Below are 15,910 nucleotides of genomic sequence, written 5' to 3'. Positions count from 1 at the left end.
AGGGAAGAGAAACTTTAACTTTAGCTTGGATTTTTTGCATTTTTCTGATTGTATTATACCTCAAAGTAATCTCATCTTAGATCTATCGCTTACATTAACAGTAATGTTAAAGGACATTTATCAGCTTTAGACAGCACGATAGTCTAGCTGCCTTAACTGAAAAGGAAGGAAAACACTTTGACAGAATTTGCACACTAACAAATACCTTCTAAAAAGACATAACAGTCCTCGCAGTCACTTCTTGTACATAGCTAGCAATTCTTTTTCGCGCTGAGCTCCAAACGACAGGGAACGAAGACCAAACAACTTCCGGTTCTCTCACAGCTGACCAATCAGCTTCCAGAACACTGAGGATTGGGCCGCCTAAACGCAAACATGGCGGCGTCCTTAGATGATGATTTTGAGTTTAACAACCAGGACTATTACTCTCTACTCAACGTCAGGAAAGAGGTATGGATTATTCTGTGTTTTACAGTGGAGCTCAAACATAACCGACTTTTTCTATGATTGCTGGGTAGATCTTCATTCTTAAAGTGCTAAATAGTCGATGCATCATCCGTCAACTGAATAACGGTCTTTTCCATCACTACCATATTCCGCAGTGGTTGGGAACCGGTTGATGCTGCAAACAGAGGCGAACTGGCTGTCTAACCATGTACTTTACATGACGCAAACTGTGCACTAAATGTGATTTAGGTACATATAACATTAGTGCAGACATCACTAAAAGGATATTACCTGGGTATTTATCTTAATAGCGTTAGGTAGTGAAACTGACACCTTAACCAATCAGGAATTGTATTATCGCCTTTTTAATCATTTGAATAATGTAAGTAGGCCGGTAGTGGTTGTTCATTGTTCTTAAATTGTGCGCTTTAGTGCATCACGGTATGGTCAGATCTTAATAAATTATCCTAACTTGCAAAATATGTATTTAATATAACGGCAGTTTTGATTTCCCGAATTAAGTATACTATAGTAAATTGACCTGAAGTGTGCCTTGACAAAAAAAACAAAACAAAACAATTTAAAGGCCTTACTTTTCTTTTTGTTATTTTACAAACCCCAAATAAATAAAATAGTCACTGAAGTATTTGGCAGATTAATTTATCAGCAAAATAATTGCTAGTTTCAGCCTCATACAGGAGTGAAATCTGTCCTCACCCTCCTTATAGGCTACATCGGAAGAATTGAAAGCTTCCTATCGGAGGCTGTGCATGCTCTACCATCCTGACAAACATCGAGATCCAGAGCTCAAAAGACAAGCTGAACAGCTTTTCAACCAGGTGCACCAGGCATATGAAGGTAAGAATCCTTGTAATTATATACACATTTTTAGTGTGTTTCTTAAAGACTAGGGCATGACGACTGGCAAAAACATAAAAATTTAATCTAAATGTACTGTAACTCCCCTCATGTCATCTCAGTGCTCAGTGATGATCACTCCAGAGCCATCTATGACATCTTTGGGAAGGAAGGACTGGAGGTGGAAGGCTGGGAGGTATGTATTGTATGTATGTATTCCTGTACTTTTACATATAACATTGCCACATCTTCTTTACCGGTATTTTATTGTAATGATTTCTCTGCAGGTGGTGGAGAAGAAGAGGACTCCAGCAGAAATTCGAGAAGAGTACGAAAGGTTGCAAAGAGAGCGAGAAGAGAGGAGGCTGCACCAAAGAACTAACCCCAAGGTTTTCTCATAACTGCAGCATATTACTTCACTGTCACTACTTTCACTCTATTTCTTTAAACCAACACTCTTAAGCAGATATTATTAAGTCAATCACAACTCAGTTTTGACTCTGAATGGTTTCATTCATTTTATTATGTCCCTTGCCCGTTTCCTTCTTTCTGAATTAATTGTCAATTTCTTTCCTTCACTCTTTCATTATTCAGGGCACCATCAGTGTGGGAGTAGATGCAACAGACCTGTTTGACCGCTATGATGAGGACTTTGAAGAGATGCCAGGAGGAGGCTTTCCTCATATTGAAATCAACAAGATGCACATTTCCCAGTCCATAGAAGTAAAACAACTCACATTACATTTACATTAACTTACATTTACTTACTTACATTAACACTTACATTTCCCTTCCACACAGCTTCTTTTCTGTGCCAGATCATGTAATGTTTTCTGTTCCATCAGACACGACTTTGCTGTCTTTTTCTCAGGCTCCTCTGACAAACTCTGACACAGCTATGCTGTCTGGTTCGCTCTCTACTCACAATGGAAATGGAGGCGGCAACATAAACATGACTGTACGAAGGGTTACGTCAGCCAAGGGCTGGGGAGAGGTACTCACACACGCACACAAACTACAAAGAAATTGTAAGGTATCAAAACATAGTTACAATATATAAAGTCATTTTTACGAGAGAGTTATTTTTTTAAATATGCTGTGTGTTTGATGCTAGGTTGCACATTCCTTCTGTAATTATCGTTTTCTGCATTTGTATCTACAGGTGGAATTTGGTGCAGGAGATATACTGGGACCCCTCACTGGGTTAAAAGTGTTTCGCAATCTCACTCCGCGGTGGTAAGGCGAGGCTGTATGATACAAGAAACAAGGATACACACTGTATTAACATATGGAAAATATTCTCCTTTTCTTAAACATAATCTTTTTATCTCTTCCCTGTCCTGTCTTTCCAGTTTTTTGACAGCCCAGTGTGGTTTGCAGTTCTCTCCTAGAGGTTTGAGACCAAGCTGTTCAATGATGACGGCACGCCACCTGGACCAGAACACTATGGGTTACCTTCAGTGGCGCTGGGGGCCCAACAGCGCCATGACCACCAGCTTGGTCAGGGATACAAAGAGCAGCCACTTTACTTTAGCTTTGCAGGTACATGCAAACATGACCATTGGCACCAATACACAGGCAGGCATTTGCAAAGCTACATTATTTCAGGATTTTTGTGATTTTGTATTTTTCCTCTTTAAATATAATTCTGTTCTTATTATATAATTCTTTTAGATCAATACTCTTGTGGGTTCCTAACCACTTAAATTACAGCTAGGTGTGCCTCACTCCTACCTGATGATGACCTACCAGTACAAGTTCCAGGATGAAGACCAGACTAAAGTTAAAGGCTCTGTCAAGTATGTCTGTCTACAGACGACCCTTTTAAGCACTTTACACTTTATTCAGTTTATTCCCTATAAGGCAAATGCAAAAAAAAAACATATATTTTGTGGATTGCATTCAGTGTCAACACTTTTTTCTATTTTAGGTTGTAACTTAACTTGATATAATAAGTGTCCACATTTAAACAATGCCAACGTTCCTATATATGTAGAAAAAAAAACAAAATCTAGTGTGTCTGCTCTGTTGATTCTGTTTTGAAACTTACATCTTGAACACGTTATTTTAACCATTTCATTCTATGCCTTGCAAATTACTATTTAGAGTATATTTTTAGGTAAACATATATTTTTTTAAATAAAGACAAAAGGATATATCAGCATTAAAATATATGAAGGGGATAAACATATGTGTAACATGTTAAATTAGGTTAATAAAAAGTATTAGTATTTATAAAAAGTTTTAAAAAATAACAATAGTCACACACATTTATTCCAAAAATATTTATTATGGTTTTTTTGGCTATGTAGGCTACTCTGTGCATTCTGCCTAGTGTTATAGTCTCTAGAAGTTGCCTAGCATTCCTCTGAATATCTCTGTACTTTTGCAGGACAGGCTGGTTTGGCACTGTAGTAGAATATGGAGCAGAGAGGAAGATAAGCCGACACAGTGTCCTGTCAGCCACTGTCAGCATCGGCGTCCCACAGGGAGTCACAGTCAAGATCAAGTACTGGCCACCATAAAAATATGATGTCACTCTATTTCCGGTCTTTTATATCCCAACACATGAGCATCTAACACCTTTGTATGCTTATGCTTGTGTTACCATCCAGGTTGGCACGTGCCAGTCAAACATACCTTTTTCCAATCCACCTGACAGATCAGCTGCTGCCCAGTGCTGTTTTCTATGCCACTGTTGGACCTCTACTGGTCTACCTGGCCATCCACAGACTGATCATCATCCCATATACACAAGCACAGAAAGAGCAGTCAGTACATTTGTTAATTTGCATCTTACGGTGTCTTGGTAGTAGAAAATCTTGGTGCTCACTTGGTGTTGCTGAATTATAATAAAGCATCATGAATGGTAAAGAGTCAATACAATAGTGAATAGTTCTTTCCTAACCAATTACTAAGGATTACCAAGTTCTCCTTCTGGTTTTCTTATGAAAAAATGTGTACATAAATGAATAGTTTCATCTGGAAATTTCCACTTACTTCAACTACACATTCGTGATTTGGGCAGAAATGGAGTATTTCAGTTAAGGGTGTTGCTAATACTAGTGGGATTTCTTTCACACTTACACTGTCATCAGAGTAAGCCTCCACGGCAAATCCCAGCGGGTGATTGTTGACGTCTGCTTTTGTCTGTCTCTGTGCCTCTCAGAGAGTTGGAGCTGCAGAGGAAGAGCTCTGCCACAGACATTGCCAAGAAGAAGCAGGAGGCAGAGTCTGCTGTGAGCACTCACAATCCTATCCAAACACAGTTATTCATTGTGTGTGGGAGATCATTGATCATTGTTTCTAAGTCCAGCTCTCAAAACCTCTCTCCTCTCCTATCCTATTCTATTTCTCTCTCCTTCACCCCTCCTCCTCTTCTCCCTTGGCTCCCCTGCAGGTTCTGCTGATGCAGGAGTCTGTGAGGAGAATCATAGAAGCCGAAGAATCCAAGATGGGTGAGGTTATACACACAAACACACACACACGCACACACACACGCGCACACACACACATATATATATATATACCAGAGTGAGAACCTGAAAACCTTTTTAGTTTACAGAGAGTCAAAACTCCAAATCCAAATGCGTAATTCAAATGCATTTCTTGTGGTCGCTGTCACCAGCATAATGTACTGTAGGACCAGAATCTTTTCTGACTTCCAGACTATGCTGCTGAGGAGCAAGTGATGATAATATTGATAATATTACCAATCTCCCTGCTACAATGTTTGCATAGGCCATGCATAGGAATCTGCAAAGAAAACCAGCGCGCGCACTCAAAACCTTGTTTTCAGCAGTTCATCTCTGGGTGTGTTCACTGCACTTGCACTCTAGTTTCTATGTCCACAGAGTCAAGGTAGAAATTTGATCATGTTATCCAACTAGCATACTAGCAAAAAACAGTGGCACAGCTTGACATAGATTTTGTGTTTGGACAGCTGTAGGATGTATGCACATACTAATAATCAATCAGTTTTTTTGCCTGGTTTTCTGTTTTTTCAGTTTTTTTAAAAATACAATGCATTGCGAACTGAGAGTCATAAAATGTCTTTAACATGTACTACTAGGTCTGATCATCCTGAATGCCTGGTATGGGAAGTTTGTGTCGGACACCAGCCAGAAGCAGGAGAAAGCCAAAGTCATCGATGTCACTGTGCCTCTGCAATGCCTGGTCAAAGACTCTAAACTCATCCTTACAGAGGCCTCTAAAGTGTGTGCATTTACATGTCAGTGTCATTGTAATCGTGCACCTTTAAATCTACAGGTATGCAGACAAATGGTTTCTCTTTGTGCAGACAGGTTTGCCGGGCTTCTATGACCCTTGTGTGGGAGAGGAGAAGAGTCTTAAATTACTGTACCAGTTTAGAGGTGTGATGCACCAAGTCATCTCTGCAGACACTGAGGCTCTACGGATACCCAAGCAATGTTAGTGTGCAGCCATTTCCCCAAAGCATTATGTAGCTGCAACTTAACAAAGGCTACAGTACATGCATGAATCCTTGTTCACATTATATATATTTGTTGTCTTTTCAGCTCACAGAATTGAGTCCTAGGAGCTCACCACTGTTGGAGCACCAGAGGGCAAATGCAGATAAAACAGACCTTGTGCAAACAGAAAAACCTGTGAGTGGAGGGGATACATCCGAAATAAGTCAGTTTTTCTCCTCTCATCCTTATCGCCATGGTATTTGTGAATCTGTTTATCAACTTCCTCCTCTCCTCCCTGTCCTGTGAGCGGTCTCCCAGGTTCAGCAGAGTACAGAAGTCAGCTCAGAGTTTCTACAAGGGTTTACCCTTTGGGTTTCTAGTTGGGTTTACTTGACAGTGCTGCATAAATGCCTGCTACAGGAGATCAGCCACTGGCCCTGAACGTAGTTTGATATATACACTACAAAGAATCATGGTCAATGTGGAGACCACTCCCATCACGAGTTAGACATGTACAGATTAATTTAAATCTGTTTCTTGACATTTGTTACTGTACACAAATGTAATTTCTACTCCATATCATTGTAGTCTTTGTGCTATGTGTGTCAAAATGGTAGTTTTGAATCTAATAATGTTATACTAGTCATTTCAAAAACTCCTGTAAATGTTGTAATACTATGCAGGATCATGTCTCAGTGACCTGAGCCTGGCCAGTACTGATTGTGTAACTCATGTTTTTGTTTACCTACTGACAATGTATGATCCTCATTTATTCATGAAGATGACACATGCTGCTCATTGGGGTGCCACTCAGCAGGTGCAAACTGGTGCTCTGAGGGATGAGACACAGAGTTGGGGAGGGAATAAGCTATGCCCTCTGATCGTAATGATTCAACCAAGGAGAGAGACAGAAATACATTCTCTTTATGGATATTTCAGTCTAGACAGCAGTTTAAGGGCAGAAATTCCACTTGGATTGGATTTGCCTCAGTGTTTATCGATTATCTTGGTGCTGTTGCAGCCACAACATATTTGAAGTTTTCTTTAATAGAAAAACGAAGAATATTTTTTCTGGTTGGGATTTGACCAATAGAGGGTGTAGATCCGTGCTTTCTGCAACAAACACTGCACAGACAATAACTTGTTACTGGGGCAGACACATATGGTCGCTTTAACATTTAACAGTTTTCAGTTAAATATCCATAATTACATTTCAGATATCAAGAACTGCATTTTGACTTGTTCAAATTACAGTGTGGCTAGTCAAATTTATAATACAGATAACTGCATTCTGAATAGTAAGAATAACCATTTAAGATATCTACAATTACTTTTCAATTAGTTAGAATTCCAAATACAATCTGCAACTACATTTTAACTAGTAAGAATTTAATTAAGGATATCTGTAATTAAATCTTGGCTAGTCTGAATGCTCCATTGATTTGAATGTGAAAACAAATTCAAACCAACAATTCAATTCTGACTATCCGTTATGTGAATTCCAGATATCTTTAATTACATTATGACTAGTCAACATTTAAATGACAGATATCTTTAATGACATTTTGACCAATAAAAGATATCTTTATTATCTTTTTGGATGTCCCAGACTAAGATATTAAGATTCAAAATTAAATTATGGATATCTGAAAATGAAATTATCACTAGTCAAAAAGTAATTATAGATAGCTTACATTTCAGTTTTGACTAGTCGGAAATATATTGCAGAAATCTAATGTTCTAATGTCTAATGTAATCTAATGTTCTAAAACAGCCCACTGATCAAATTAGAATTTTAACTAGTCAAATTGTACTTTTAAATATATAAAATGCCATTGAGATATCTAAAATGCAATTACTTTTTTACGTTTTATGTTAAAATGTTTCGAATTTTGAATAGGTTGTACATACATTTAAAACTTCTTCAATACAGATTTGACTAGTTAAAACTGTAATTAAATATATCTTTTTTTGAATTTTGACTAGTAATATCTTAGTTTGAGACACCCAAAAAAATAATAAAAGATATCTTCAATTGGAATTATGACTATTCAAAATGTCATTAATTAAAGATATGTCATAAATTAAATATATCTTATCTCTAATTTAAATTTTGACTTGTCATGATGCAATTAAAGATATCTGGAATTCACGTTACAGATAGTCAGAATGGAATTGTAGATATCTTAAATTTGTTTTCCCATTTAAGTAAATAGAACATTCTGATTAGTCAAAATGGATTTACAGATACCTTTAATTAAAATTCTGACTTGTTAAAATGTAGTTGCAGATATCTTAAATTACAGTTTTCAATAAATATGGTAAATGTTAAATGGGCTTACCATAGACACAAGGCACATCAAAACACTTTTTATGAATGATGGCATATTTATGTTTTCAATTTGGTCAAATTTGTGAAACCATGTAAAATGAATTTGCTGTATGTGTTAATCAGATAATTTTGTCTGTCCCTTTTATTCAAAAATGCAGAACTTAATTATTCTTAAATGCCATGCAACGTATTATACAAAGTAATGTATAAAATGTGAAAAATTTTATTATGCCTGCCATTTAGGTGAAGCTCTATACTTACATGAGGTTAGGATCTAATATTCTATGATGCCCTTTGTTTTTAAATATAGGTTATAGCTGTAGCACAGATGTCCCAATATGTTTCATATAAAAAGTGCTCATGTAAATACATTTTAATGATTTTACTGATCCATTGTTTTTGTCAGTAGTTATTTATACTGTGAATAGAGGGAAGGACAAATGTTGATAATGTATTTATTTTTCTTTGGGGAATGCTAAAAACACCACTGTAGGATACAAATGGTTCTTTATTGAATACTAAAGTAATATTCTGCACATAACGATAACTATTTAAAGCAAAACATTGACACTACAGTTGTTGTCACGAAAGTGATACCGAAGCCTCTAATAGTTGCTGTACACTTCCCTGCACAGAATGCACCTGAAAAAATACAGGTTTAACACTGTATGGTTTCTTCTCTTTTGATTCTGATTTTGCTTGGAGGTACATCCATCTCTGACCATCTCACCAGTGAAATCCAAAATCAGTCCCTTTGATTGGAGTCACCATTACAGCAGCCACTTAATTTGTAGTTTGACTCTTCTTTTAGTTGTTCCAACAGGTCAGTTGGTCACCTCTGCTCTATTGCCACCATGAGGCCAGAAGAAAGACTTCTCCCTGTTGTTACATTCCACACCTCTATTCAAACTGGCCCAATTCTACTTGTAAGTGTTCTGTATGGTTTACGAGCCTGTCTTCCCTGTCCTGTTGAGACTGCAATAAATATAACCAAATCAGATGCAGTGTTTGATTTCAAGAGCTTTGTTTAAGGTGAGCATTGTTTGAATGGTGAGAATGCTGTGTGATGGTGTAAGACAAAATGCTGCAAAGTTAAAATGATAATTCTTTATTTACAGTAGTTTCACAGAAACAAGTTTGCGCCACAGTACAGACAACGCGTTCTCAATAAGGAGACAGGACAACCCAGGATCAGAATAGCTTTATCGTAATGAGCATTGTTAACATTAATTACACTGATGTCTTTCAGACGCAGACAAACATAAGGAATTTGTTTCTAAAGGTGTCTTAAGGGTCTCTTCAAGACGTGAATGTCCTGAGAAACTGCAAATGTTCCTTGTGTTTGTTAATTGTTCTCTGGTTGAGTCATTGATTCTGCATTGTAAAACTTCATCTTGGACTAATACCCAAGGTTCTGGATATCTGTCACAGTATGGCTTTTATTTAATCACAAACAATATGTAGCCTACACAGACAGGCTCAACAGCAGATGGCACATGAATAACAAAGCTTAAAATCTTTCATCCTAATTGCAGGAATTTGAGAGGAAAAAAATGTATTATAAAAAAACACATTTTTCTATTAGGCCTGTTGCATATGATGTAACTGTATGCTGCAGTGAAGAGGTTTGTGAAAAGTGATAAACTTCTGAGATCTGTTTTTCTGATCGAACTCTTCAGAGACAAACAACCCGAATCTGCCCATGGTACTTTGCAGATATCCATTTCTCAATCTTAACATAACTACAGACTCTGGAGCTCAATTGAGACAACTCCTAGCAGCACATGCATTGCAAACACCCTTACATAATGTCATCCATGCATAAATTTCAACTGGATCCTTGAGAGGATCTCTCGTAACAACACTATTCCAGTCAACAAAGCATTTTATTCTGTAGATATTTGAGAAGGACGGCCGTAGGATTTCCCTTCGATAAATATATTTGTCTCTGGACACTCTATATTTAGCATTAAACAGATGAAAACTAACAAAAATTAAATAACAGTTTGTAAATAAAAGTATTTTTGAGCAATACAACTGTCAGTCGCTGTCATGAAATGGAGCAAAATCAAGCTGACCAGAGGAAACATAAAACACCTTTACGGAAAACTGTAATTTTATCTAAATATTGTCATTTAGCTTTTTTAGATGTAAAATAAATTCTTTGTTGTGAGAGAAATTCTGCTGACACAGGAACACTGTTTAAAACAATTACAAGGAACATAGCGTGTGAATGCTCCATGTGTGGCTAAGTAACATCTTGATTCAGAGAAGTAACCATGGCTGGAAGACAGCTTGGGTAGTAAAAGCGGAGAGAACCAAGCACTTAAATCAGTTGTACAAGCTTAAAGCCTCAATGATATTCTTTCACAAGGTTTTAAATAACAAAACAGAACAACAAACATGAAGCAGATGCAGATTCTAACCCCTTATTCCACATCTTTGTTCTAATGGATTATACCTTAGCTTAATACTATAGCACCATCTGAAGCTATTAACACAAGGCTTGACTTGTTTTCTCATGTTAAATGGTTAATTATGTAATATTAATAGAGGCATCTTAGAATGAAGTCCAGTTTAATCAAAAAAACATAACTGTGCCTATGAAAGAAAGGTCAGATGGATTTTTTTTAAGGAAAAAACAAGTATCTGAGTACAAGTGCAAACCATCTCTCCCACAAATCCCAGCATGCACCAAAGTGAGTGGCAGTTGTGAGGGTATTCTCTCTTTATGGCAGTTCAAATGTTTCCAGTGTTCACAAGACACCATGTCCCAACAGTAGCGGTTTGCTGCTATGCTAACGTCATTTACAGACAGACATCCATTCAGTGATTGCTTTACGCACAGAGTCTGTAGGGAAGCAGAAACAAACCTTAGTAAGTCTAAAATAGATCTCAAACGGTTTTCAAATGGGATAAGGGCATGGAATAGGTCCACCAAAGTGTTTATAGAAAATGTGGATTCATGGCCGACCACACACGACAGACTCTGAAGGGTGCAAGACCTGAATGTGAGGAAGGGTCAGTGCAACAGGTGGAGGGGAAGGCAAGAGAGGAAGGTGTCAGAGTTCATAGTGTGGCCTGGGGTCAGTCCAACAGATGTTTGCGTGGGCCTACACGTGAGCGGTGTGAACGGCGGGTATCTGGAGTTCCGTGTGTCTCTCGGCAGCTCTGGCACACATATGTCTCTGGCACGTGGCTTTTGCGGATTTTAGCGCACGACAGATGAATCCAGGTGTGACACTTGTTGCACTCTATCATGGCCCGGCCCGCAAAAGGCTTCATGCAGAAACATGTCACAAGGTCCCACGAGTCATCATCTTAAAAGACGAGAGACAATACCCAGAAAGGTTTGATAACACTGTCAAACTTGTAATACTGCAATATTTGCAATACAATATAATACAAGATCCTACCCGAGTCCACCATGATGTCCTCGTCCTCTCCTGAACCATCTTCGTCTCGGAACACCACTTGTTTCCCCTGGCGGAACACCGTTCTGCTTCCTGAAAAGCCCTCTACTTTCTGTACCTTTACAACCCCCTCTTCCAAGTCACGACCATCCCAGTGTCGATGCTCCTCTTTAGGCTCCTCCTTGCATGGAGGTGGGGTGGGTAGACGCTGGGGGTGGAGGGGAATGGTGATATCATCTTCAGGCTCTTCTTTAATCATTCGACCACCAAAGGAAAGAGGGTAGCCTTGTAGCTCTGGGACTGCTGAACTGGACTGCTGACCCACACTATCCCCACCAGCCTGATGCTCTCGCTCCTTCCTTCTCTTCTTCTTCTTCAGCTTCTCAGCTTTCCTGCGGTCATCTGGATGCAGGGTGGTGATTGTGTGCTGCAGAAGAGAAAGAAAAAGTAAACTTGTACGCTACACCAGTTGAAGGTAAACATAAGTTTACTGATGTTACATCAGTTCAACTCACATCTTTTTTGGTGTGACTGGATAGTGTGGTTCCTGGCTGTGGACGTTTCCTGGCCCTGTCCTGAGGGACTTTGGGAGGACGCTGAGTGCAGGAGGTTGGAGGTCCCGGGGTCCATGCATCACTGTCAGCTGTGCTGCCTGTACTATTGGGAGGGCTGGAACTACTGCGCAGTGGAGAGTCCTGTGACAATAAATGAAGAGTAAGGGTCACACTCATATCAGAAGCTGGTGATTAACAGTCAAAGTCTGTCTGACAATTCTTTGCAAATATTGATCCACTCAACAAACACATAACAATATTCTATAATATTACTGATTATCCATCAGTAAGCTCCCATTGAAACAAGTAGTAGTTTAGAGGTCTATGTGCTGGTAATATGGGACTACCAAGTAGGAAGATGTGGCTACCTATTATTCCTATTGGTATATATCAATTGTATAAGTGTCACTCTCCTCAGGGAGCTTTACAAAGTGTCTGAAATTCCCCTTGTATAAAAATACACCAACGATTATTATTATGAGACTGGCAAAGTAATTGTAAAGTAGTGTCATGAATGTTAGGTTGCTCTATTTATATTACTTTTTTAATTTTAGCAAAGACCTATATGAGCTCTCTGTTCGAAATAACAACAGATATGGTGCATTTGCCTTAGCAGGGAGATCTGGAGCACAAGAGCCATCATCATTAATTAACAAATGACAAGATACTCTTCCACCACTTCATGTGCATAGGCAGAGGGGTCAGAAAATTAAAATGAGGTTAGAGCAAGATGAGCCATAATGTAGAAACCCCCGCTGCTGATGGTGAAAAAGGTGAAGAAATCTGTCCACCATCTGTTCTCACAAAGGAAATTGCACTAGTGAAAAAATATGTTACCCTTTGTTGCCTGTTTTGGTTTCACAAAAAAAAAAGTTTTGTTTGGCAAAACTAGAGAGTAAAAGAAATTTTGATAAAGCTATCAAGGGTGGGACAGTTTTACCAGAACATTCTTGCCTCAAATCTGTTGAGGTTTTGGGGAGAAAAAAGGGTGGTTGTAATGAAAGAGTGGATTCAACATGATAATAACAGCGTCTCTTGATAGGATTGTGTTAATGTGTAAGTGCATGTTTTTAAACACCCTGATTTTCCTAAAATATTTTTTGTCCATAACATAAAAAACAGGCACTAACATAGATAGGACGTTGTAATTAAAATTTAGAATACAAAAAAGCTTTTTTGCAGTGTAAATTAACTTCTGTTTTATTTGAAAAAAAAAAAAGCTCAGGGTAATTAATGAAAGGCGTGCTGAAACTACAATTAACAGTTAAAGCCAGAAAAGACATACTATATGGACAGCTGATGCAACTTGGTGAGCATAAAACTATGTCTAAGTTCCGGAGTAAACAAATTTCATTCTTAGGTAAAAAAAAAACTAAACACTTTGTTTCACCACACATTTTTACACAATAACTTTCACCATCACAAAGTCAAGACTATTCAATACTCTGGTCAATGATAGTCAGTAAATATCTGCTTCTACTTGTATTTTATTATTTGTTTATTTAATTCAGTCATTTTACAATTGTTGTCATGTTATTGAGCTATTTATGAGCTGCATTCCTTTACTGCAAACATCTTGATTTCACTGAATCTAATATATTGATTTTTACAGTTTACAGTTCCATAGTATGTGTATTATTCCGTGTTTAATTACATGTGAAAACATAAAGAGAGTTCTTATTAGCCTAACGCACCGGTACAATAAGAGATGCAGTCGCCCAATGTACTCACCTCCTGAGGGTACGGTATGTAACCGGCATAGGCCAAGACAAAAGTGCAAAACTTGTTAAAATCCTCTACTGTCCTCTTCCTCCTGTAAGGCGGACTGAAGCCCTGAAACACAGCCACGACATAGAAACATTAGCTGCATCAAACCTACACATCCTGACATGGCGTTGACATCGACCAGAGCGTATCGCCTCACAACCATTATTCGGAGTGTGGCTGCGAGCTGCTACTCAGCGTTGGCTCGATGCAACGTAGCAAAACTGCAGGAAACTAAGAAATAACATGTTGTCAAACACGGACTTAAGTTTATCGACTTCACGGGGATAGTTCTCTGTGATCTTGCATCGTGACTGTGAATGTTCCGACCAACCCCCAACGATTAACCAACTAACAACGATAGCCAATGTTAGCTAGGTCGGGTAGGTTGCGTCAACGGTAACAGAAACGTTAGCTTGACAGCAAATAAGTTAACTAAAGCTAGCGGTAGGTCGCTAGCTTCTGGCTAACTAGTGTCACTGGAGTTATGGTGGTCAACCAAGCTACGAAGGAGTAACGTTAAATTATTTCGTAATGAAAACTACCAAAGAGACGCAGAAAGTTATAAAAAACATCAGGGTTGGCCAAGTTATGACAATGAAAGCAGGTGACATTAATGTAATGCTTAACGGTAGTTAGCCAACGTTAATGTTAGCACGCTCAGCAATGATGATGGAATGTTTTCTTTTCGGTAAAACGTTAAGCTAACGCTAGCTTTACCGACATCGGTCTTACAAAGTCCCACCGGAGCTAATGTTAGTGACTCGTTCTCACAATGTTAAGTACTGGAAGTTGGACCTGAGTTCTTGGCGTGTGTAACTTGTCCAACGATAGATTCAGCCCCACTAGCTAATATTATGTCAACATTAGCACAGCACGCTAATGCTAACTAACCACCAGCTGCTATGCCGTGTGGTAACAACCTAGGGCAAGTTTGCAAACGATAATCATAACCGCGAACTACCCACTGCAAAACTGATAGACTTACATTAAACACTTACCTCTGACTGAAATGCATTGGATGTCGATGGGTTTATGTCACCCATCCTTCCTTAGTATGCGTCCACCTGGCGTTTTGGTTTGTCGAGAATGTGACAGGCTAGAGCAACTGGGCTGCTCGACGTGACCGTAAACACTGAAATTCTCTAGCCTTTGCTTGGCAGGTACCTAACGTTATGCTAAAACTCGAAGCAACAGTGTTCATTCAGTTCGCCATCGGTTCCAGCGATAACACCAATCGCTGGGATTCGATCACGCAACAACTAAGTAGTTAACCACCTAAAGTTGTAAAACGGCTCTCCCATGAACCCTGAAGTTTGATAAAGAAAACTGCTGTGTTTTCATCGAGCTGTCCGGTGATGTCTTCGTAGAATCAGTTTGCTGACTGCTGCTGGGTTAGCGGAGCACTTCGGCTGTCACCAGCTACCTGCCCTTCTTCTTCTCCTTCTTCTTTTTGGGTTGTGTCGATGCTAGTGAACCAAAGGGTGCACTACCGCCACCTTTTGGTTTGTAGTTTTTATATAAATGACCAAAAAAAGAAACAACTAAATAAATCGAACATGATATTTCTTTGTTAAATCAAAAAATTATTGTAACTACTGAAGACAGTGTCACATGAAAATAGCGTTGCCAGTGTGCTCACCGACTTTGAAGGTTAACATTTTCCAAGCACAGGTGGTCACCAAACTAGTGTCATGGCACGCAGTCATATCTGTGAGCATAAAAAACTTCCTCTCTATCTGCAGATGAAAAGCCTTCCTTTCTCAGCATGTTGCCATTCTTCACATCGTTTAATATTCAAATGCAATAATTAAAAACCAAAACACATGAATGGAGGGGGATAGTAGAATATAGTCCTCTTCAAAAGTACTGGATTGGAAAGGCCTTTTCTTTTCTTTTAGGTTCAGGTTTTATACACGGAGCATTCATTCTTCACAAGTAAAACCCAAGTCTAAAACCAAAAAACCCTTGCTGTTTTTTTAACATAGCAAGGTATAAATATAGGGGTTTGCTCGTGTTTAACATATCAATGTATAAATACCAAAACATGACTAATTTTTCCCGTTCTTTTTAGGTAATGCAGATGTTATGAAGGATGCTGTCTGATTT

The 15,910-nt window shown here is 38.6% G+C and overlaps 3 protein-coding genes across 5 annotated transcripts in view; 1 reads left to right on the top strand and 2 right to left on the bottom strand.

Annotated features, from left to right (window-relative positions):
* The window catches only part of LOC137126998 (calmodulin-binding transcription activator 1-like), a 54,578-nt gene extending 54,280 nt beyond the window's left edge, over nt 1-298 (bottom strand). Inside the window, exon 1 of the mRNA XM_067503248.1 lies at nt 206-298. The gene's annotated coding sequence lies outside the window, so the exon portion shown is untranslated. The remainder of the gene's footprint in view (nt 1-205) is intronic.
* dnajc11b (DnaJ (Hsp40) homolog, subfamily C, member 11b) lies at nt 277-9,070 on the top strand. Of its 3 annotated transcripts, none has more exons than XR_010914366.1 (16): nt 277-450; nt 1,176-1,305; nt 1,428-1,510; nt 1,593-1,694; nt 1,900-2,028; nt 2,177-2,299; nt 2,468-2,541; nt 2,658-2,847; nt 3,019-3,104; nt 3,698-3,814; nt 3,921-4,076; nt 4,475-4,544; nt 4,706-4,763; nt 5,378-5,520; nt 5,610-5,735; nt 5,844-9,070. XR_010914366.1 is itself a non-coding variant. In XM_067503263.1 (16 exons), exons 1-16 carry the CDS (start codon nt 376-378, stop codon nt 5,861-5,863), a joined length of 1,686 nt encoding a protein of 561 aa, XP_067359364.1. In that variant the 5' UTR covers nt 282-375; the 3' UTR covers nt 5,864-9,070. The 3 variants fall into 3 exon arrangements, 2 of the variants coding, with proteins under 2 accessions (XP_067359364.1, XP_067359365.1); XM_067503263.1 differs by having other exon boundaries at nt 282-450; nt 5,606-5,735; XM_067503264.1 differs by having other exon boundaries at nt 286-450; nt 1,428-1,501; nt 5,606-5,735.
* A 92-nt stretch (nt 9,071-9,162) lies between these two features.
* On the bottom strand, nt 9,163-15,254 carry phf13 (PHD finger protein 13). Its single transcript, XM_067503273.1, has 5 exons — nt 14,803-15,254; nt 13,769-13,870; nt 11,999-12,178; nt 11,487-11,910; nt 9,163-11,390 (listed from the first exon to the last, which is right to left on the bottom strand). The coding sequence occupies exons 1-5, from the start codon at nt 14,845-14,847 to the stop codon at nt 11,158-11,160; spliced, it is 984 nt and encodes a 327-aa protein (XP_067359374.1). The 5' UTR covers nt 14,848-15,254; the 3' UTR covers nt 9,163-11,157.
* Between the last annotated feature and the right edge of the window lie 656 nt (nt 15,255-15,910).

This window comes from Channa argus, chromosome 5, assembly GCF_033026475.1.
Source record: "Channa argus isolate prfri chromosome 5, Channa argus male v1.0, whole genome shotgun sequence".
Lineage (NCBI taxonomy): Eukaryota > Metazoa > Chordata > Actinopteri > Anabantiformes > Channidae > Channa > Channa argus.
This window is presented reverse-complemented; position numbering and strand designations above follow the sequence as displayed.